Source organism: Ictidomys tridecemlineatus, chromosome 7 (genome assembly GCF_052094955.1).
Source record: "Ictidomys tridecemlineatus isolate mIctTri1 chromosome 7, mIctTri1.hap1, whole genome shotgun sequence".
In the NCBI taxonomy this organism is placed as follows: Eukaryota; Metazoa; Chordata; class Mammalia; order Rodentia; family Sciuridae; genus Ictidomys; species Ictidomys tridecemlineatus.
The window spans coordinates 137,276,726-137,299,023 of record NC_135483.1 but is presented as its reverse complement, the minus strand read 5'-3'; the positions used below and the strand labels follow the sequence as shown (position 1 = coordinate 137,299,023).

The 22,298-nt window shown below is 40.7% G+C and overlaps 1 protein-coding gene across 4 annotated transcripts in view; it reads left to right on the top strand.

Annotated features, from left to right (window-relative positions):
- The window catches only part of Stk39 (serine/threonine kinase 39), a 268,613-nt gene that overhangs the window by 73,855 nt on the left and 172,460 nt on the right, over positions 1-22,298 (top strand). For all 4 annotated transcript variants that reach the window (XM_078017532.1, XM_078017531.1, XM_005315694.4 and 1 more), the window contains exons 4-5: positions 3,705-3,846; positions 5,577-5,632. In XM_078017532.1, coding sequence (XP_077873658.1) covers positions 3,705-3,846; positions 5,577-5,632 — 198 coding nt within the window. The remainder of the gene's footprint in view (positions 1-3,704; positions 3,847-5,576; positions 5,633-22,298) is intronic.

Sequence of the window (22,298 nt, the reverse complement as noted above, 5' to 3'; positions counted from 1 at the left end):
CAGAATACTCTAGGTTTCATGTTTCTTTTTCTTTTCCAGGAATGAGCCTGGGGTGCTCTATCTTTGAGCTACATCTCAGTCCTTTTTAAAAATTTTTATTTTGTGACAGGGTTTCTCTAAGTTGCCCAGGTTGGCCTTGAACTTGTGATACTTTTGCATCACACTCCCAAGTGGCTAGTATTACAGGCATGGGCCACTGTGCCTTACCAGATTATTTAGTATTGTTATTTAAATCCTTTCATAATTGAGCTGAACTTCCTGAAGTATCTGTGTCCCCTTTTTCCTGTGTTACATACCCCGACCTTCTAGGTTAGGTGAAGCCTAGGCCCCTGAATACCTTCTGAGCTCTGATGTCTCCAGGTCCTTCCCTGAGCCTCTCCTCAGCCTTAAAGGTCTCTACTTCCTTTTCCATGTACTCAAGCCCTTAGAGGTTCCTCTCTGCAGCTACAACTTACTCTCTTCAAAGATATTTTTCTTTTTCCTTTTTTTGGAGCTGGGGAACAAACCCAGGGCCTTACTCATGCCATGGGAATTCTATACCACTAAGCTACATCCCTACCTAGTTCTTTCTTTTTAAGCCCCTTCTTTTGTAACATTATTCAGGTCATTGCAATATACTGAGTCATTTGAGTGCTGTTTATTAACACTATAGTGTCCTATAGCTATGCTGTCCATGTCCTACCAGTAAGGTGTGACTCTCAAGCCCTTGAAATGTGGCAGCATGACTAAGGGACTTGAGTTTCTGATCCCTTTCTCTTAACTCATTTAACTCACCTCATGTGGCTAGTGGCTATGGTATTGGACCTTGTGCATATCGAGGGGACTTCCTGAAGAAAGAACTGTCTAACTCACTTGGCTTCCAGGGAGTTCTTAATATACATTGTTTCAGTTGATGTGGAGAGAGAAATACATACTCAGTTACTTGCTTACAGTGTTCATCAGAAGTGGCACTATTCTCATCCTGTTGTATTTGAGAAGGGAAAACAACTTCCTCTCTCTGCCTCGGATCTTGTAAGTTATGCAAGTCATTGACAATAATTTAATCTTCAAGACTTCTTCATATCCATGAATTTGATTTTTTTAAAAAATCTTTTAACATCACTCTTAGGAATGAGAATGGTAACCATTAATTTCATCAAACACTTGCTGTGTGGCTAGATTCTGTTCTCAATTTACTTACTTTATCTCATTTGACCTCTTTTTTTTTTTTTTTTAAATTTCATTTGATCTTGACAGCATCCCTGAATGACTGGTGACCGTCTCTGGGTTTCATAAATGACACCAAAGCTCATGGGAGTTAAGCAACCTGCCCAAAGTTATACACACAGTGGCTATTAGTGCTGGAATGTGACTGCAGGACCCGTTGACTTATAAAATATGTTATAAGGCTGGGCATGGTGCTGCACACCTGTAATCCCAGTGACACAGAAGACTGAGGCAGGAGGATTGTAAATTCAAGGCCAATTTTGGCAACTTAGTGAGACCCTGACTCACAATAAAACATAAAAAAGGAAGGGGATGTAGCTCAGTGGTAGAATGCTGCTGGGTTCAATTCCCAGTACTGTGCCGACAACAAAAAAAAAAAACTCAACTATTCTGCATTGCAAATATTCTCATCTTCATTTTGTAGATCTGCATGTTGAAGCTTAGAAAGTCCAAGTGGTTTCCTTAGTGCACCAAAATCTCTCTCATGTTGTCTTCAGAGGTGCAGCTCCCTTTGTTCTGAGTTGTGAAGTGTAGTTTGGAACAGAGGAGAACATTTTTGTGCTGCCTGGACAAAGCCACAACTGATGCAGCTGCAGTTATATGATAGTGCCCATTTTCATCTGTAGATCCAATTCCAACTGAGGTGAAACCAGGGACACATTTTAATTAATTTAATCTTTGTCTTTTTTTTTTTTTTTTTTCTTTTTAAAGAAACTCTTGGATCAAGCTGAGACCCAGAAATGAGATGACGAAAGCTTTGTAATTGGCTGGAGTCTGCTTGCATAAGTCTCAGTAGGGAACCTGGAGATCCAAGTTCTGTTCTCTTCCTGGTCCTTCTTAGTCCTATGATTAGTCTTTGTTGTCTTGAGTACCTACTTTGGTTTTTAATTAAAAAGGAAGGAAATGCTACCTTCCAACTCCCCTTCCCCCCCTCCCGCCCCAGCCACTGCGGTGGTGTTGTGTTGAACTGCCTGCCCCTTCCTTGTAGGGAGGGGTGGTGCTTTGCCCACTAGGTGACCAGTTCTCTTCCTGTGGGGTTCCATCCCCTCAAGAAGAATTAGAAATCTTGGTGAGATGGCCCAGAAATAGTCTTCTGTTCAAGTTGGAACTTTAACCTTTTATAAACTTGTCTTCTCTTCTGAGGATGTGGTAGAAAATTCATTGTCATTTATAAACGTATAGAGTCCAATCCAGGCTCCCAGGACTTTAGGTACGAGGAATAGGCTTTCGGCAGGTTTCCACAGGCAAGGGGAATGTGGGCAGGTATTGACTCCTGCTCCTTCTTCTTTCAGTAGGCCTAGGGGGTGAGTATATGTGCTTGGCATGGTATGTCTTTACAAGAATAAATATAGTTTTTGGAATTATTGTTATCCATATGACCCCCATATCTAAGAGTCAATGCATAAGCAGATTCTTTTTTCTCTGGGGAGGAAAATATGCATATTTTCTTCTATACTAATTTATAACATGAAATCTCTTAATGAGAGGCAGGCTAACATTAGTCTGTTCAGTGGTATCTGATGGGGAAACTCAATCCTCTTATTTAATCAGAGAGAACCCAGAGCCAAATTCAGGTACTGAGGTAAGCCATTTGTTAACTTTTCAGAAATGTGGAGCCCCAGGGTAATTATGGCTTTTAGAATGACCCAGAGGTTTCGAATATTAATTAGCACGTGTTGAAACGTGAATTCACAGTGCCAAGGATACCAATCAGTATATTGTAGCATAGTAATTGGTATTTATTTCTTCATTATAAAAGTCAGTACATGAAGCATCAGGAAGATTAAAATAAAGATTACTCAGACTCACAGATAGGGATCTTTGGGTTATAAGGAGAGGTCTAGCAGCAACCTACTTTCCTTACCTCTCACCTGTCTTTCAGGTGTTAAGAACTTTTCTTTTTTACTTAGAAGTTCACTATTTCCTTTCTCTTTGCCTCCAACTCCAGTTCAGCTATCTGGAACCCTCTTTGGAGTTTTTACCTAAGTATACATATAGAAATTGGCCCTGAACGATCTTCTAGTCTCAGGCCCCCCGACCCCACTCTTTTATGATATGAGACATTTACTATATAGCTCAGACTGATCTTCATCTCGTGGACTTAAGTAATTCATTCTCTTTAGCCTTCCAAGTACTTAGGACTATAAGTGTATACCTCTGTGCTTGGCCTTTTTTCTTTTTCTTTTTTTTTTAAGTTGGGATGCTGAAGATTGAACCCATGGCATGGGCTGAGCTATATCTCCTGCTCACAGATCCTAACCCTTAATGAGAATAATTTTCATACTGAAAGTACTTTTACAAACTTGGTGCAAATTTAGTGCTTCTGATCATTGGGCTTCCATTTAATTGTTAGTATGCTTTGGGAATATTTGCATTAAATCAATAAGAAAATTTTATTTTGATGTTCCCATTAATGGTCTAATAATGGAGTGCTAATCTGATAATGGAATGAAGGTGCTTAGCAATTTCTTTTCATCTTCTTCTGTTTGTCCTCTCAGGTTCAATGTTGGACATCATCAAATACATTGTCAACCGAGGAGAGCACAAGAATGGAGTTCTGGAAGAGGCAATAATAGCAACGATTCTTAAAGAGGTTTTGGAAGGCTTAGACTATCTACACAGAAATGGTCAGATTCATAGGTATAGTACCACCAGAAATTCAACTCTTCATTTTCTTAGTCCTAATATGTAAAGAATTATGAGGAAACATACATTTCAAATAGGTATTGGCATTATTTCCAACTTAGGCTAGGGGCTGGGGTGTCCTTAGTGGTAGAGGGTGCTTGCCTAGCATGGGTGAGGCCCTAAGTTCTAGCCTCAGCACCACCAAGAGAAGGAAAGGGAAAAAAAATGCCAAAACCAATTTAGTCTGAATAGATGGAAATAAAGTACTAGGGGCTAAAAGTTTAGCTCAGTGGTAGAGCATATGTTTATTAGCATGCACCAAGCCTTAGATTTGATCCCCAGCACTAAAAGAATCTCAAACTAAAATAAAACTTATGAGACAAGGACACAGTTTGATGAATTATATTGATATCCCCTGGATTGGTTTATCTGCTTTCACTGAATTAAGAGCTGAATGTAAAAAGTGCTGAATGAACTCATTTAAAAAGTGGTTAACATAATTACCCTTGAAGTGTACTCATTTGAATTGAATAGCTGCTCCAACTTTGAAATATAGGCAAGACTTACAAACATTAAAATATGTAATTATTTTTGACATGATAGTGAGAGGGAAGGAAGAGACACTAATTTCATCTTCTTTTGTGACATAGTCTTTCATGACTTAGGGCATGTTGTTGCAAGGCTTAGTTTCCCCATCTGAGATAAGGCGATGGTGCTGTTCATCTTTCAGGCAGTTTCTGAAGTTTAAGATTCAGGAACCTGTGAGTACACTGTGTTCCACAAGTTGCAGAGTGGAGAGGAGAAGCCACTTTGCAATAATTCTTGAAAATAGCCAAATAGCATAGAATATGAGTGCCTGATTGCTTCAAAAAGGGTAGTGCTCATATGGATTTTTGCAAGTACAAGCTTTTACCAGTAATGCTAATAATGTAATTTCTCTACCTTGATTCAGCAAGCTGTACATTGAATGATCTTTATTATATTTTTTAATAATTAGGAAAATATTACTTTAGAAATCAGGCTTATAAATTATCATTTTTCTCTAAGTGCTGAAATTACTCTACATAGCTTCTATATAGTAAATAAGTAGTAGATAGAATATTATAATGAATATTTATCATTATTATCTTTCCAGAGGAGAGATCAATCAAATTTATTTTAAGATGGTGATGGGATTATTTGAAAGAACGGCACAGATGAATTTAAATGGAATTGTAATAAATTTACACAGAGAAAGCTTTAATTCTTTTTTGTACTGGGGATTGAACCCAGGGGCATCAATCACCCAGGCTTTTAAATTTTTTTTTTTTTAATTTTGAGAAAGGACCTTGCTAAGTTGCTGAGGCTGGTGTTGAACTCGTGACCCTCCTGCCTCAACCTCCTCAGTTACTGTTAACTATAAGTATGTGCCACCATGCCTGTCACAAGGCTCTCATTCTTGTTAATTAAATACCACTATTCAGTTTAGGGACATTCTGTAGCTCCAAAACACAAAATAGTCTACTTCATAGTGATTTAATTAAATATAGAGAATGATTTCACAAGAAGTGAATTCTGACTGTGCTCAAGGAGCAAACTATAAAATGACAGTGTACCCTGGTAACTTTAAAAATCTATGATATAATTTTAATATTCATAAAATAATAATTGTATGTTGTGTTTAAAAGTCTTTCCCAGATGATCAATGTAACATAATGTCTGCATTCTAAAATTCATTCTGTTTTTTTTTTTTTTTTTTCTAATAGGGATTTGAAAGCTGGTAATATTCTTCTGGGTGAGGATGGTTCAGTACAAATAGCAGGTAAAGCTGATAAAGATGAGAACTCCTTACTTGTTTACAGAAATATTACAATTTCAAGGACTGTAGATTCATTCCTATGAAATGAATAAATGCATGTAATCTCTTTAAGAATGCATCTGGATGTTCTGTCCCACAGGCCATGCATTTAGAGTATGTTTGGGTCTGAAGCATGTTTTCCAGTGATTTGTTTAGATCTTCAAAATAAGTATTTTTTTAAAATATGCAGAACCTTTTGACAAAGAATGATTGTACTTTCAATTTTATGTTTTCCACTATTCAATCTGAATACATTTACATAACCATTTATATGAACCATTTTATTTATAAAAGAAGTTTTGAGTAAGTTTTTTGATGAGTTTGAAAGTTTAAAACATGGTGTACCTTAATTTGAAAACTTCTGATGGAAGAGGTGGGTAGAAAGAGTTATGAACTCTCAAAACCCAGGACTTAACTTTGTTCTTGAATCTGACCCCACATGGCTGTTCTTGACAACTGATGGATAGAGCTGCAGCCATTGGCTGTTGAGTGAACTCATCAGGTGAGGACATTCCTTGTTGTTCATCAGAGAACCTGAAAGGTCTGGGATAAAATGTAGCCACTTGTGTATGAACTCTTGTTTCACCCCACATCCCTGAGGGTCCAACTCAGCCCTCCCCTTAGCTATCGCCATCTCTCAGCGGAGGTGCTTTGGGAGTATTTGGCTGAATGGCCCTTTGCTGTTCTGGACTGTCCCCACCATGGGCGGTATTCAGCTCTCTGGTGTCCAGGCATGAAATATTATTAGCAGCCTTTGCTAGCAGTGTCCTTGGACAAAATCACTGATTTGGCTTATGTTGTTAAGAATGTTGAAATTCGCCGCAAATGATTGATCAGCCTAATTGCCTTTTTTTTGAGTTGGTGTGGAAGAATATTCTCTTCTAACATAGGTTTAGGGTCTTCATATGTTTGGCTATTAAACCAATGTTGATCTTAGTCCTTGGTCCTGGTCTTGTTTCTAGACAAATCTAATGATTCACAGTTGTGAGAGATGAAAGAGTTCAGTAGAATGCCAACCCCAATATAAAGGCTAAACTTTGAGTGTTCTTGTCTCATTGTTTGCTCCCCTATGGGTGTTAAGAACCTTGCAGATGAGCCCCTGGCCAGTATGGCAAGTTAGATGCTGACCTTGGTCTCTGTATAGACTTTGGAAGGAAGAGGGGCTTTTAATTTTGATTTTTTTTAATGGAGGGTAGACATATTTTAAAAATACAAATGGAAATTGGGAATTTCTTTCAAATCACATGCACCCCCCCCAAGAACTAATAATGAAAGTGATTATCTTTGGAAAGATAAATTTGGTCATGTGCAATGGTTGATTTAACACCAGCGGGAAGGCACTGTAGGTATTATTTAAGCCCAAAGACTTTGGAATCAAAAGAGTCCTGATTTGACACCTATTTCATGACTTAGGGCATGTTGTTGCAAGGCTTAGTTCCCCCAACTGAGATAAGGTGATGGTGCTGTTCATCTTTCAGGCAGTTTCTGAAGTTTAAGATTTAGGAACCTGTGAGTACACTATGTTCCGAAAGTTGCAGAGCGGAGATGGGAAGCCACTTTGCAACCAGGAAGCATTTCTATGTAAGCATTAATGTTAAATTGTATAAAAGGATCCTAGAAGAAAGGGGTTGGATCTTTAAGGCTCCATGATTTCTTTTTTAAATTTTAAAGAAATGCATTTATGCTTAATTACTGTATTTTCTATTTTAAAGAGATTGTTCAAATTGTATAAGCTTCATGTCCCATGAAACATGGATCTAACCCTGCTTATAGGGTTAATGCAATAATTAAGTAAATGTTCAAAATGCTTAGTACATCCAACAAAATCGGCAATCAACAGGAACAGTTCACTGAGCACAAAATAGAAATGGCCCTTAGTGTAGCTGAAAAATAGCTTAAACTCACAAACAGAAAAATGCAGATTAAAACTACATTGAGATACTTTCTATCATAAACTTGAAAGTTTGGCAATAGAAGTTGGTGAGACTTTCAGGAGATAGGCATTTTAATACTTGTTGGTAGTACTACAAAGTTAAATCTCTAGGGTGGAGGAATCTGCTGATATCTCTCAAAACTTGAGGTCCATTTACCCTTTGTCTCAGCAACCCAATGGGGCCTTGGAGCCAGCTCATGGAAGCCTTTTATGTACTTGTGTGCATCTCTTCCAAGTTCCATGTTTAATAACATCATATTGCTTGAGATTAGTCCTGGCGGAAGTATTCACACCATGGTAATCTGCAAACACTACAGTCGGGGCCTTTTTTGAGGGAGGATTGGTGGTTGAACATCTACTAGCACACCACTACAGCCACCTCATTGCTGGGAATTTATCCTCCAGTTACATCTGTTTATGTCTCTAATGACGTAGTCATAGGTTACCTCCGGCATTATCATTTGTGATAGCAAAAGATTGGAAATAACTCAGGTGTCCTGGTTTAACATGTTATATGGTGTAGCTACACTGAGGAATACCCATCAAGTATAAAGGAGAATGCAAAGCACTCTATACACTGATGTAAAAAACAAAATTGCCAGCCTCCTTGGTTAAATGAGTTAAATAAGAGTAAACAACAGAGGGAGATAATATGCTACTTTTTGTAAAATAATGGGGCTGGGAGAGGAGAAACAAGAATCTCACTCTATTCATTTGTATTTGTGCAAAGACAGTAAAGGATGATTGTGTGGGAGTGGGATTGTTCAGTATAAACCTTTTATCACATTTTGAATTTTAAACCATATGCAAGTATGACCTAGTAAAATACATGAAAGGAAATGACTCAATAAACTCAAACTGTCAATAAGTCAAAGCCATTTAAAAACCTTTAACATGAAAAACTTCCAACGTAGTTCACAGTAGAAGGAAGGAGCTTCTTCCACTCAGCATCCGTCATTATCAGCCTCCCACTGTGCTTCTACTTTGGTGGCTCTCGTCATTATCATCCATGTAGGATTTTGTCCTTAAGCTAAGTTAGTGCCTTACATATATATATATTTTGTCATCACTCTAGGGAGTGCCCCTCATCCCACAGGCTAGGGAGAGTTTGAAAAAATAAATGCTTCAACACAACAAGCATCAGCTGAAAAAAATTGGTGAGCAAGACTCTGAAACCACCCAGCTCAAGAGTAGTCCAGTTGTTAAGAGTGCAGATTTTCGTATCAACTGGCTTGGTTGGAATTCCCCAGCCACCACCTAGTAGCTCTGGGACCCAGGGCAAGTTACCAAGCCTTCAGACTCTGTTCTTTTAAAGGGGGATGAAAATATGATCCATCTCATCTTTTTCTGAAATGGAATGAGGCTCTTCATAACCAGGATCCTTAACAGTGGGTGGCTCACAGTAGGCTTGCAGTGATGTTGGTGCAGCCCCACTGCAGCAGCAGCTGCTGCCATTACTGTCACTGGTGTTCCCATCATAACCAATGTTACTACAGCCAGCAGGATCGCAGCTTCTCTAATGCACCTGGAGACATGCGAACCTTGAGGTGCAGCTCTAAAAAAGGGAGTTTATGGGTTATTAAGAGGTATGGAATTTGGAAGTAAGTGTGCCATTAATCTTGATCTAAACTTATAAGAAAGTTCAACTAGTTTTCTCAGGTGATGAAATGGTCCTCTCTCACCAAGAGGGTCAAGGTTGGAGTGAATTGCCTTTGAAATGCAAAGGCAGGTCAACCCCTGCCTTATTCTGCCACTCTGTACCCTGCCAGTCACCTCATCCCATTATTCTTGTCAAATTAATGTTCTGAGCTCTTTCCCTTGGCCCTCTGGAACACGTTGTTCTTTTCTTTTTCTCAGCTGAGATCCTCTAAGGTAAGGTTTTCTGTTATTCATTCTGCCTCAGGTCTTTGGGTTTTTTCCTCACTGTGGGTAGTTGTGGTGCATGTGACCCAGTAGGACATTATGCTTGGGGGCCATTGATCAGAAGGACACTTACGAAAAGCCCCCATTTCGGGGTGTTGTGAGGATTTAGTGAATCTGTGTGTAAGGGCTGTGACTTTTATGTGCCTGGCACCTAGTGAGGACTTTGTTTTCCAGCCATTCACAGTTTCCTTGGTCTCCTTTTGTACATGTGACTTCTTGCCTGAGTAATAACACGAACCAGAATTCTCATTCCCCTGATGTATAGGGTGGTCTAGCACACCATTAAATAAATGTGTTTTCTTCATTTTTGGATCTAGAGCTTTCTAGAATTCACATTTAATTTTTTTCCATATTCTCTGACCTAAGCAAAACATTGAATTTACATAGAATTTAGAATTTCAATTTTTTAAATTTCCAACTGTAACATAGGGCAATTAATTTTAAAAAGCTTTTTCTTGTCTCCTTGGATTGGTAGATGCTGCTGCTCTCCCTGATTTATAGGGGAATGACTTAACAAAAATTAGGATCAGGAGTCTTTGGATCGTTTGCTGATATCTTTGGTGGATAAAATAGGGGACGTGGGTGGAAAGTGGAGATAGAGACTCAGCAGCAGCAGCAGCAGCCAAACTGACTCTCTGTTGGTTGGTACCTATTATATGTGAACAAATAATACATTGCTTTAATCTGGATGGTTCTTGCTCTTTCCCCTTTGTCTCTTTCCTCCTTTTTAGGCTCTCTATTTAAAATAAAAGTCAGGGGAGTTTCGTTTGCATATATTTCTTTGACTGTATCTTGAGAGTATTATGTACTTTGTTTTAAAGTAAGGGTAATTTTGCTACTTAAAGACATGAGTCACTCTACGAGGTTCACCGATTCCTTTTTCAGAACTTTGTCAGAAAAAGTCAGATATAGGAACCTGAGGGAGACCATGAGGAACCCTTGCCTTCTTATGTACCTAAGGAGTGTGGTAAGGCTAATGTCTTTGGTTGGATTGACAACAGCAAACATTCTGTGGGAGGGATATAGCCTTCTCTTGACAATGGATGTAGAATTAATAACTAATGTGTAGAGTGCTTCCTTTGTGTCAAGCCAGTTTGGGACTTACCATAACTCTACTGGGAAGGAATTATTATGCCTTTTTTTTTTTTTTTTGTACTAGGGATTGAACCTAGAGATACTTTAACACTGAGTTGTAGCCCCATCCTTTTTTTTTTTTTTAATTTTGTATTTTGAGACAGGGTCTCGCTAAGTTGCAGAGTATGGCTTTGAACTTGCAATCCTCTTGCCTCAGCCTCCTGAGCTGCAGGTATTTACAGGCAGGTACCACTATGGCCATCTCTATTATGTCCATTTTATAGACAAGTAGTGAAGGTATAGAGCCAGGAAAATAATATGCCAAGTTGGCATGTAGGGTCATCCACAGTAGACCAAAGCTTCAGATTCAGGCTTACTCGAGAGCTTGTCACCCCCATATGGGTGAGATTTCCAGGGAGAGGACCCTGGATCTAAATTTAAATGACTTCAGTTTTGGATGGAACATTAGTAACAGTCACTAGCTTTCCTATGTACTCCTCTACATAAATTGATTCTGCTTTGGACCAGGGAACACATTTGGCACCTTCTTTCTCCTTGTTCCTTCAAGTTGAAACATAAAGCATCCCTAGTAAGATATTAGGAGATGAGAGAAGTGAACATATTAGGTTTCATTTGGCATAGAATTAAGCTCAGTGGCACTGTACTCTTTCCAGACTGGTAAACTTGAGTTTTGATGTAGTGAATTAAAACCCGGGGACTAGGATGGGGAGTAGCTTAGTGGTAAAGTGCCCACCTAGCATTGGCAAGGCCCTGGGTTCCATCTCCAGCACCACAAGCAAACAAAGAAAGCAAAACAAAACAAAAACACAAAGCACTGCCCACTCGGGGTTGAAAGAAAATGCTTTCCTTCCTATTGTATCCTCTGTGCTTGGAATGCCTGTGTGTGACTCTGATAATAAATTTGGATAGAATGCCTTGGCAAATGTAATAGGTTTTGCTACAATATATGATAGAAGGGGGAGTGGCTGTTTGAAAGTCATGGTCTCCCCACAGCATAGCATTTTATTTTCTAATTTGATGCTGTGTCAGGGTGTTGGTGGAGCTTTAGTACTTTGTCTGGCAATTGACTAAGCCTGTTGGTCTAGAATTAATGAGAGACACTATTTTAAGCAAACAGAAAATGCATATCAAGTCACTTCAGAATTGTCACTGCAAATCTGTTTATTGTAGTATTCTTTTATATAGGGACCACTCCTTTATTGTTGTTTTTAATTTTTGGTGGTACTGGGGATTGAACCCAGTTCCTAATGTATGCGAGGCAAGAGCTGTACTGTTGGACTATGCCCCAGTCCTTTTTATTTTGAGACAGGGTCTTCTTACTATCACTCAAGCTGGCCTAGAACTTGCCATCCTCCTACCTCAGGCTCTCAAGTAGCTGGGATTATAGGCATGTGCCACCAAACCCAGCTGGACCATTCTTAAGGGACTATAAAAATGTTGGTTTCAGAACATTTGATTTCTGAAGAACTTTCTAGACATTTCAGATTCAGGCTGACTCGAGAGCTTGTCATGGTAGCTCTCATGCTTATTTTCACATCCTATTGCTTTTTAAATGTGTGCGTATGTGCACGTGCATGTACTGTGGTCTGAATATCTGCATCCTCCCAGAGTCATTTCTTGGAAACTGATCCCTAATGTGGCGGTACTGGAAAATTGCACCTTTGAGAGGTGGTTTGGTTATAGGGGCTTAGCGCTCGTTCATTAGGATTAATGACCTTTAAAAGAGGCCTAGGAGAGTTGCTTTCCCCCTTCTACAGAGTGAGGGAACATCAAGAAGATGCCATTTATGAACCAGAAAGCAGATAAATTCTGCAAAGGGAGGACTACCAGTTTCCCCTTCTTGCCCAGAGTGCTTCTGCTTCAACTTGCAATGCCTCTGGTTTCTGCTTCATGGCTTCCCTTCTTCATTTGGCTAAACTCCTCCTCTTCCTCCACTCAATTCAGAGCACTCATTCCCTGTGAAACTTTTTCTGATCCTTTTCTCCACTATCTCCACCATTTCTGGGTTAAGCCCCTCAAAGTAGTGGCTTCCAAGTGCTTTGTATATACCCTAACTAGCCAGCCTGAGACACTGTGCTGAAAGTTGGGTCTCTCTTTTCCTCACTTTCCTCCAGACTGGATATTTCCCAGAGTTGGAAACTCCGCATTGCTCATCTCTACATCCCAGATAGTGCTGACACATGGGAGGTGTTCAGGAGCTTTGGGTCAATGTGATCCGACTGGAGACATGCTAGACTCTCTGTCTCACCAGCAGGCTGTGCAAATACATGTGCCTGTCAATGGCAGAGAGCACAGATGTAAGGCTGAGCTGCAAGTTCAAATGAGTAATCATATATATATATATATACACACACACACATATATAGATATAGATATACATATAGATACAGATATATATACACACATATAGATAGATATGTGTGTGTATATATTATATCTATACATATAAAATATTGTGAGGGTGGGGGTGCAAATATTTAAAGTATTTAGGCACATGTACTACTCTATATTTTTAAGGCTGAAAATAGTTTTTTAATGAACATCTTTCATCTCTGATCTTGGGCATGCTCTGTCTTAGGTAGCTAGCAATTAAATGATTAATAAACTTGCGGAGTAAAGCAGAGAACATGCAGTAAGGAACATTGGGTATACCCAGAAAGTAGAGTAAGTACACAGGCAAAATTTTTGCAAGTTACAAAATGCTTTATGGTGAACCAAAATATTTGTTTTGTGTTTTGTGTTTCAGGAAAAAATTATAATTATGTGAATTATATGGCTTAATGGATTAAGATAAAAGTCTAATTATCAATTTCTTTTCTGGCTTAAGTAAATGTGGCTTCCTGGTTTTCAGGGTCTTGACAAATGGTGACATTTGGTGAAAGCTCTAGCACAAACCAAGAATGTCATCCATTCTAGAAACTTGGCTTTCCATTCCATCTGCACACCATCAGGGAGGAATACTTGGGGGTGTTTTGAGCAGTTTTCTGTCCCTTAACAGCTGCTAGCAGTTGTTTGAGCAACAATGTAAGGAAGTCTTACTGCGTGAACCCAGAGGAGAAGAATCACTTTGCACTGCTTCCCGGCTGGAATCTTTCCTCAGCTGTGCACATTCAGCTGCATCGGGAACAGGCTTGAGCACTAGGGCTGTCTAGGGGGCCTGGGTAGATGTGACTGGGTCTCTCTCCCTCCTTCCTTTCCTTCTCCCTTTCCTTCCTCCCTCCTTCCTCCCTTTGCCTGAAGTATCATTATTATATTAAATTTCATATATTATCAAAAGCTACAGAGGTCTGGGCAAAACACATTTTGACACTTTCTGAAAGCAAAGCAATTTAACTCAGTTCTTCACTTGCTTATTTTTTTCATTTACTTTTCTGTTTCCCATTTGTTATAGTCTACTCCTTCCCTGGTAAAAGGTGAACATCGGGTGTTTGGGTTCAGTGTCTTATGGTTAACTGACATATTTGTTGAGCATTTACTAGGTTCCAGGCATAGTCTCCTGAGCTGACAGAGTGGTGAGCAGCAGAGACATGTTTTTTTTTTACAGTTCAAGTGAAACAGGCATTGAACAGTTAACTATAAAAATTTAATGTCCACAATTTGTATGTGTGCAAGGAAATACCTATTTCTGGGGAACTGAAGCTAGTCATACTTGGATTATTTTAATAGGCTGTCCTGGGGGTAAATCTTAAATATGTATTATAAATAGGAATGGGTTTTTGGTCAGTTACATAAGTTGCTGCATACATTGTACATTGATCACAGATTTTCTGGAAATTTAAATAGTCTTAACATGTGTTTATATTCCAAGGTTTTTAAAATTTAACCCTTGTCTATACAGAGTACTCTTGGGGTCACAGTAGCCAAGGATTATCTAGTGGACTCCCTCCATCACTGATTTATGCCCTGTGTCCTCAGCTAGGGCCTTTGCTTGTCCTGGTTTCTCTCATTATGAAATGGTATTCTCAGGCTCTCTATTTCAACTCTAAAATTGAATAACTAAGTACAAAGGAACTCCACGGCCCTGATGACCTCCAACAAATAGCTGTTCTCATAGTCTTTCCTGCTGCTTTTAATGGCAGGACCATCCTTCTATTGAATTAGCCAGAAATTGTGGTGTTGCTTGGCCCTGTCTTTCCCTCAGATTCTATGGCCTGTCCAATGTGTTAGTAAATTCTATTGCTGATCACTTCTCACCACCTCCCCTGTTACCCTGTGGTCCAGGGCACCATCCTCCCTTGTCTGGGTTGGTTAGGTAACATCCTAAAGGCTTCTCTTCCTCTACTCTTGCCCTTGTGTTTTGTTCTCTACATAGCATCCAGAGGAATCCTGTTTCGCTAAGTTGACTTATATCATGCCTGTTCTCACAACTGTCCAGTCCCCCTTCTGTCTTAGAGAGAAAGTCAAGTCCTCAAGGCAGCCCACAGGGCCTTACAAGGTCTGGCCTCTTATTATCTTCTTGACCTTATCTCCTGATTCTTCCTTGTCTTCACTATGCTCCAAGCAAATGAGCCTCCTTGTCTTGCATGCTCCTGCCTCAGGATCATTGCATGGGCTCTTCCCTCTATCTGAAATATTCTTTTCCATACCTATGTCAGATCTAGGCTCAAATTTTGCATCAGTGATCTTTCTATGGCCATCCTGTGGCAAATTGCAACTCTCCTACCCCAAACTTTCTCTTCTCTGTTTTACTTTTCCTGACTGTACACAGCACTGTCCTCCATCGATCGTAGTGGTCACTGAGGTGTGCCACTAGCAACAGCAGTCTCAGTTTGATAAAGACGCAGTCTCAGGCCCTCCCACGTGTTGACTCAGAAACAACACAGGTAAGGCCAGCAGTCTGGGTTTTAAGAAGCCCTCTAATTCCAATGTATAATAAAGTCTGAAAACTACTGCTGTGTGTTGTACTTAGTAACTTTGTGTATTATCCACATTAATCTCATCCATTTCCCCAGCCCCAACTTAAATGTCAGCTCCTCAAGGACAGGAGTTTCTGTTGTGCACAGTCTCAGTGCCCAGAACTAGTAACAAACAGCCCTGAGTGAGAGCCTGGTAAATGATTATTGAATGAATTAACAAACATATGTGTATTGGTCAGCTCCTCATCACTGTGAACAGAATACCTGAAACAAACAACGTGGAGGAGGAAAGGTTTATTTTGGCTCATGGTTTCAGAGGTTGTTCAGTCCACGGTTGATCAGCTCCATTGTTCTGGGCCTGAAGTGGGGCAGAACGTGGGGGAAGGGTGTGACAGAGGAAAACTGCTCAGGATGAGGTGGCCAGGAAGGAGAGAGGAAGGGGGAAAAGGAGGGAGAGAGAAGGAGGGAGGGTCCAGGGACAAGATATAGTCCCCAAGGGCACATGCTACTTTCTCCAAACCATGATCTATCTATTTGAAATTTTTACCACCTCCAAGTAGTCCATTCAGATTATTAATCCACTAACTGGATTAATCCACTGATGAGGTCAGAGCCCTCATAATGCAATCACTTCCCAGAAGCCCCACCTCTGCATTAGGGACCAAATCTTTTGGGGGACATCATTCCAGATCCAAGCCATAACAATATGACTATATGGTAAGTGTAGATTAAAAGAATACTGAGCAACAGAGCTAAATGTATGATCCTCATCATTTAGTGACCCTGCCTTGTTAGTTTTAAATACTAAGCTTTTTTCATTGATGTTTTGAAAATCTTAAAAATTATGTTGTCCTCGACCAATTCTTCTTGAAATTTTGTGGAAAAGATGTCAATTGTCTCTTTAAATACTTGTGTCATCTGAGTTGTGTTATTTTAATCCTCTCCCATAGGAGCACTTTCTTTCAAGTGTACAGATGGGCTATTGTGGTTCAATGGAGGCTTCTGATAGCAGAGCTAGTTAAGTGGAGATTTGTATGAAAGAGACCACCTGCAGGGATATAAATATCACATTGGAAATTTAGACTTATTAATATTTGATCTAAGTTGCTTATGCCTGTCTTTGTGGATAGGCCAGCCAGGAGCCCCTGTTGACTTCCGAAGCGTGTCTTTGACTGGGGAAATGATAGCACCTGTATAATACACTCATCTAGTGGCCTCCTACAACAGCTCTGACAGTTTAGCAGAGCAGGCCTACAGACAGGGGACTGATGACTGCTGAGTACCTGTGGTCTTGTTTGAGGTCATTCTGAAGGTCGTAAAGCTGATCACTCTCACATCTCCTCAGACTTCACTTCAGTCCTTGCCAGTAGGCTCCCCATCACCACCTCCCCTGTGACTTTTAACTCTATACTTTTTGACAGTTCAGTTGCCCCAGGGCTTGGTTCCTTCAGCTTTAAAATAAGGAAGGTTGACAACACGTTCTCCAAGGACCTCTCTTGCATCAAAATGGTCATTAGCTGACTCTCTCAGGACTATTTTAAAGCATTCAGATCAGAGAATGATCTTGGCCGTGGAGAAGGTATTAAGCAAAATGTCTGTCCTGTGGCTGTTGTCATCAGAGCATCTTTAAAATATCCCTCCTACCTACTGGAAGTCAGAGAATAATGAACTTGTGATTTGGGGATTATCTTGGTTTTCCTTTGTTTATAGTAAGTATCATATTTAATAAAAAGTTGATAGTGACCTATTGACCACATGTATCTGTTTGTGATTGGACTTGAGAAAACTAGCATGGGATTCCAGCCTTCCAGGCCACATTTGAAGGAAATTTGTTGAATGATGGCACTGTCTAGAACCTACCCAGCTGAGACCTCAAGCATGCAAAGGCTTTCTTCTTGGTGGTTTTCTTACTTTTACAGATGAAGATACACCTTTAGGGAATAAAAAGATGATGTCTTCTGATTTCTTGCCTCCTTTTGCTGCTAGTAGAAGCTGTGAAATTGTTATTCTCCTATATTTCAAAGAAAATTGGAACAGCCTTTCCTCATTCATTGATGGGAAACATAGATTTGTCCAGAACAGTTGATTAGTGACTCTCCAGGATACAGACTCAGGAAATCCCAAATGATGGGGCAGATGCCTTGGACACCATGCTGTGGATGGGGGCCACAGTCAAAAGAGCCAAATAAGGCCATGGAGCACCATTGGTTTATAAAGAAGGAATAAGCAGGATGAAAGCCAGGAACCTACTGAAAAGGTCAGAGGAGATTGGGTAGTCAGTGAGGGTGTTGGAGGACTGTCTTTGGTTTTGTCTGGTCCTCCTGGGCCACCTGGCTGACCTGAGCAAGACAGGTGGTGTGTGAGTAACTGATTGCTAATGTTAGGTCAGGTGCCAACACACTTACTGAATTACTTAAAAGATGAGCATATCCAAAGTTTTTGCTCTGATAAAATAATGATATCACCCTTAATTCATCATAAGTGGGAGAGAGAGCAGTAGTTCTGCAGATACCTCTGCTGAGAATGATGCTCACTAGCTTCTTCTCTCCCTGTGTCATAGCATCTCCCCTGAGCAGCCATGAGTGATGGATAGTTAGTAAATGTTGGGATTGTGAATTGTTTTCATGTATTTACAAAAGAGATTTTGTAAACATCTGAGTATTCTCATGAGGCATGTCACATGTATGAATTTGTTTGTCCTACTGGACACACTAGACAGTGGAGAGTCACTGGGTTGGAGATTTCTATGTGGGATGTGAGTTGTATTCTGTAATGCCCTTGTACTTAGCAAAGAACATGACATAAAATACAGGAATGTGCATCCATGATTATTTTTTCCTGTACTCTCTTTTCGTGGCCATGGTTTTCTTCATCCAAGAGGGGAAAGAAGGAAGCTCTGTAGTTGGCTGTGCATTGGAGTCTTCCAGACATTATGAGTCATGCCAAAGCACTGCTAGGAGGCTTCTACACTCCTATGTGCATTGGGCCAGCTGAGGTTCTTGTTGCAGGGCAGATCTTGATCCTGTAGCTCTAGAGTGGAACCTGAGGTTTTCGTGTCTTAGGCCCCCAGGTGATGCTCATTGTGGTCTATGGATCCATTTTGAACAGCAAGATTCCAGATTAGAACACTGAAGATATTGCTTTTTCCCGTTTCCTGGAAGTGTATTATTGTGTGGTTTTTATTTATTTATTTTTTTTGAGTTTCTTTTTTTGTGGGGGGGTAAGCATTGCCTTAAGTAGCAACTCTTGGGAAAAAAAAAGTAAATTAAACTTTTATTGCAGCATGTGCCCCAGCCCCCTTTAGATACCTCTGCATTTATTTTGATTTCTGCCTCCAGCATTAAAAGCCATGCTTAATACTGGAGATGTTTAAAAATCTGAAATAGCTCTGTGTGCTCAACTTCTTTTTTCCACCTGATTTCTACCAAGTTCTTTTGGGGATTACAAATGACTTTGGCCTTTGCAGTGGCTACGCACGCAGTTGGGAGGTCTGAAGAAACATGGCTGGCCTGGGGAAAAGAAGGGGGAGGCAGGAGTAAGAGTTAGGAAGCCTCTGAGTGTCAATAAAAGAGGACTTGATGAGGTTCAACAACAAAAACATTTGCTTATCTCCCATAACAAGAAGTCTGGGGCACTGACCTAGGGAAATCCCAGCCATCTGAGCTCTTCCCTGCTTCCCCCCTGCACCCCCAGTGTGTGGGACAGTATCTGTCTTCCTGGGCTGCTCTTGCTACAGCATCATCTCTTCACAAGACTGTTCCCGCACTGGAAAGGGAGTGGGAAGCAAAGGAGTCTTGTGGGGCCGTTCTTTTATTCAGGAGGAAAACTTCTCCACAGGCAGATACACTGCATTCCACTTGGATTTCACAGGTCTGAACCAGGGCAGACCCTCAGACATTATGAGAGGCCCAGCGCCATCACTAACTTAGATCAGTAAGATTCATCCCCTGTAGCCTGGCAAAAATGATCCTGGTGGAGCAGAATGGGGTGTGGATGCTGGGTTGTCAGCCAGCCGGAGCGTGTGCCACAAAGACTAATAGCATTGAGAACCTGCTGTGTTCTAAACTCCCCATCTTAAAGCTTGAGAAGTGATTGCTTAAAGAAGTTAGGTAAATTAGTAGGGAATGTAATTGCAACTTACATTTCCAGCCTGTTTGATTCCAGAGTGTTCCTCAGAGTGGAAACGTGGCTCCTTTCTACTCCTGGATCTTCCCTTTGCTGCCTCTTCTTTTCCTTTTAGTCTCAGGGATCCTTGGGCAGGACCCCACAGTGCCTCTGAATGAGGGCCACTTATGCTACACCACGTGTGTCATTGTTTGCCCTTCGGACAGGCTCACATTCACATTGTGCCGAAATGCCACTGTGATAATAGAGGGGAAACTGCTGCTGTGAGCGAGGTGGCATTACTTCAAGAAGGAAGCCAGCACAGTGAGTGTTGGTGGCTCTTGTCCCAGGTCCTGACTTGGCTCCGTGTTCTGCTACTTGCCCTGGGTTGTGCTGAGTTCTACTGATCAAGGCACAGTGTCCATCTGGACTCTTCAGGCATCCACCGGGCTCTCTCCTGCCTCCGGTTGCGGGAGTGAAGGAGAATATAGCTCCCCGTTGCCATTCAGACTTGGTTCTCAGGGGCCAGAGGTCTGATGACATTTCAGTGATGGCAAGGCTCCAGGAAGGTGGAAAGTTGCCCCAATTTAATTCAAAAACAAAAATAAAGCAAACAACCACTGGTAGATAAAGACTGAATTTGATAATATATTAAGAAAATAAACCTGAGAGATGGTGATCTTTTGCATTAAAGAAGCATTCGGCTAAAGTATGTGACAACTGGATAAGCTTTGCAGTCTGAAGGCTGTTGTCACCCATAGACAGGCTGTGTAATGGCCTGAGCTGAGCTTCTTTGTTATTCTGTGCCTGGGAAAGAGAAAGTTTTGACTAAAGAGTTCCATGACGAGATCTGGACATTAGGAAGAGTGACCTGGATGGACTAGCAGGCTGGATTGCAGTGGAAAGAGGCAGCCCTCTGATTCTGCAGCTGCGTTCCATGACCAGGACTCTCCTTGATCTGTGTGTTTTCTCTCTCATGGGGGAATTCCTAGCGGAAAATGGCATTTCCAGTTCTAAGTGTGGCACAGGAGCACGCTCCTCCAGTTGATGTTGTTCAGGTTGTGCAGTACTCACCCTCTATCTTTTCCCATGTTAGCTGTCACAGGGAGGTAGGATTGTGTCTAAAGCAAAATCCTGCCAGCCCACAGTGTGTCTAAGCCCAGGCAGTGCACACTGCTGTTACTGAGCAGCAGCGTGGTCCTGGCACAAGGTCCTGATATAATACAGTGTGAAAAGAATGAAATACGTTGAAAATGCTTACTATGGTCTACTCCTAACAGAATTAAGAAAATATTTGCTTCTGCTTTATACCCATTATTGTTCAGTTTACATAATGTAAGTCACAATGCACTTCTTTATATGCTTCTTGGGATTGCAACATTTTAATTTTAAGGAAATTCATGCTGCTCCCAGGGGCTGGGTGCTGGCAGTGCTGAAAATGGTCCTGGGTGTTTTGCAGTAAATTTCAGTTTTGCCAGTGAAGTCTTGAGAGTCCCTCATGAGAAAGAAAGAAACAGAGGAAAAAAAAAAAAACTGGGCAGCAAATCACATTACAAAGGGATTGTTTTTGATGATATAAATATGACATTGAGGATTAACCAGAGAACCTCAAACTAGTTTTCCCGAGTTGGGTAATCACAACTTGATCTTTACTCGGGGAAGAGCTTAGAGTTGTGGAATATTAACGCCATTATACTATTCTGAACTTCCTTTTCAGTGAAGAAAAATACACTGAACTTTCCTGAAAAGGAGTCTATGAGCTAAGTGGCTAGCTTCCTTTTGGAAGGACTGTGGTTTTTATTCATGTCCTCAATAACTTGCTATGTGTTCCTTGGCAAGTTATTTAATCTTTTTTTGTTTTAAATTTTAGTTTAAATTTTTTTTTAGTTGTAGATGAACACAATACCTGTATTTTATTTATTCATTTTTATATGGTGCTGAGGATTGAACCCAGTGCCTCATCCATGCTCAGCAAGCGCTCCACCACTGAGCTACAGCCCCAGCCCAAGTCATTTAATCTTTTTATACCTTCTTCTTTTTCAATTCTTATATCCACTAAGTTGTCCTATTTTCTCAAGAATTTGTGTGCTCCTTCCCCTTACCAGAGTATCCCTTCTCATACCGGCCCTGTTGATTTTACTGATGGGTTATGGCTGCAGTCGGCCCTGCCCTCTCCTCTCCTGAATACCCCTGCATGGTTACTTTTCCCACATTTTCTTCTCTAGAGAGAAAGGGCAACAAATTCTCTCCCCTGATGCTCACACTGTGTTTGGGCTCTTCAAGTGTCCTTCCCAGTGCTTCCTGACTTTATAAAGCCTTGCCTTTGGGGGAAATGAGGCTGCTCTACAGCCAGAAACTCGCAGGGCCCCCTAAAACCAGTAGGGCTCTCTCTGTCTCCTAACTAACCCCTTAGAGCACTGAAGGAATCACTGTCTCTCTTAACCCTTTGTGTCTGCCTTTAGGAAGTGCTGAACTATCAAGCATTGATTCTGTTACTCTCTAACCAATTGAATCGACCTGGAGCCAGTTTTTTTCCATGCACAATTCAGGTTCCTTTTCAAAGATAATTATAGATGCCATAGAAATTTGAGGTAGGTGAGGATTGTTCCTTACTCATGCATAACCTCCCTCTTAGACTTTAAGGAAATCAGTTTTCAGTCTAATTTTGCCTTGATTCAGCAAGCAAGCCCCCAAATGGTTCTCACAATTTGTTCTCTAA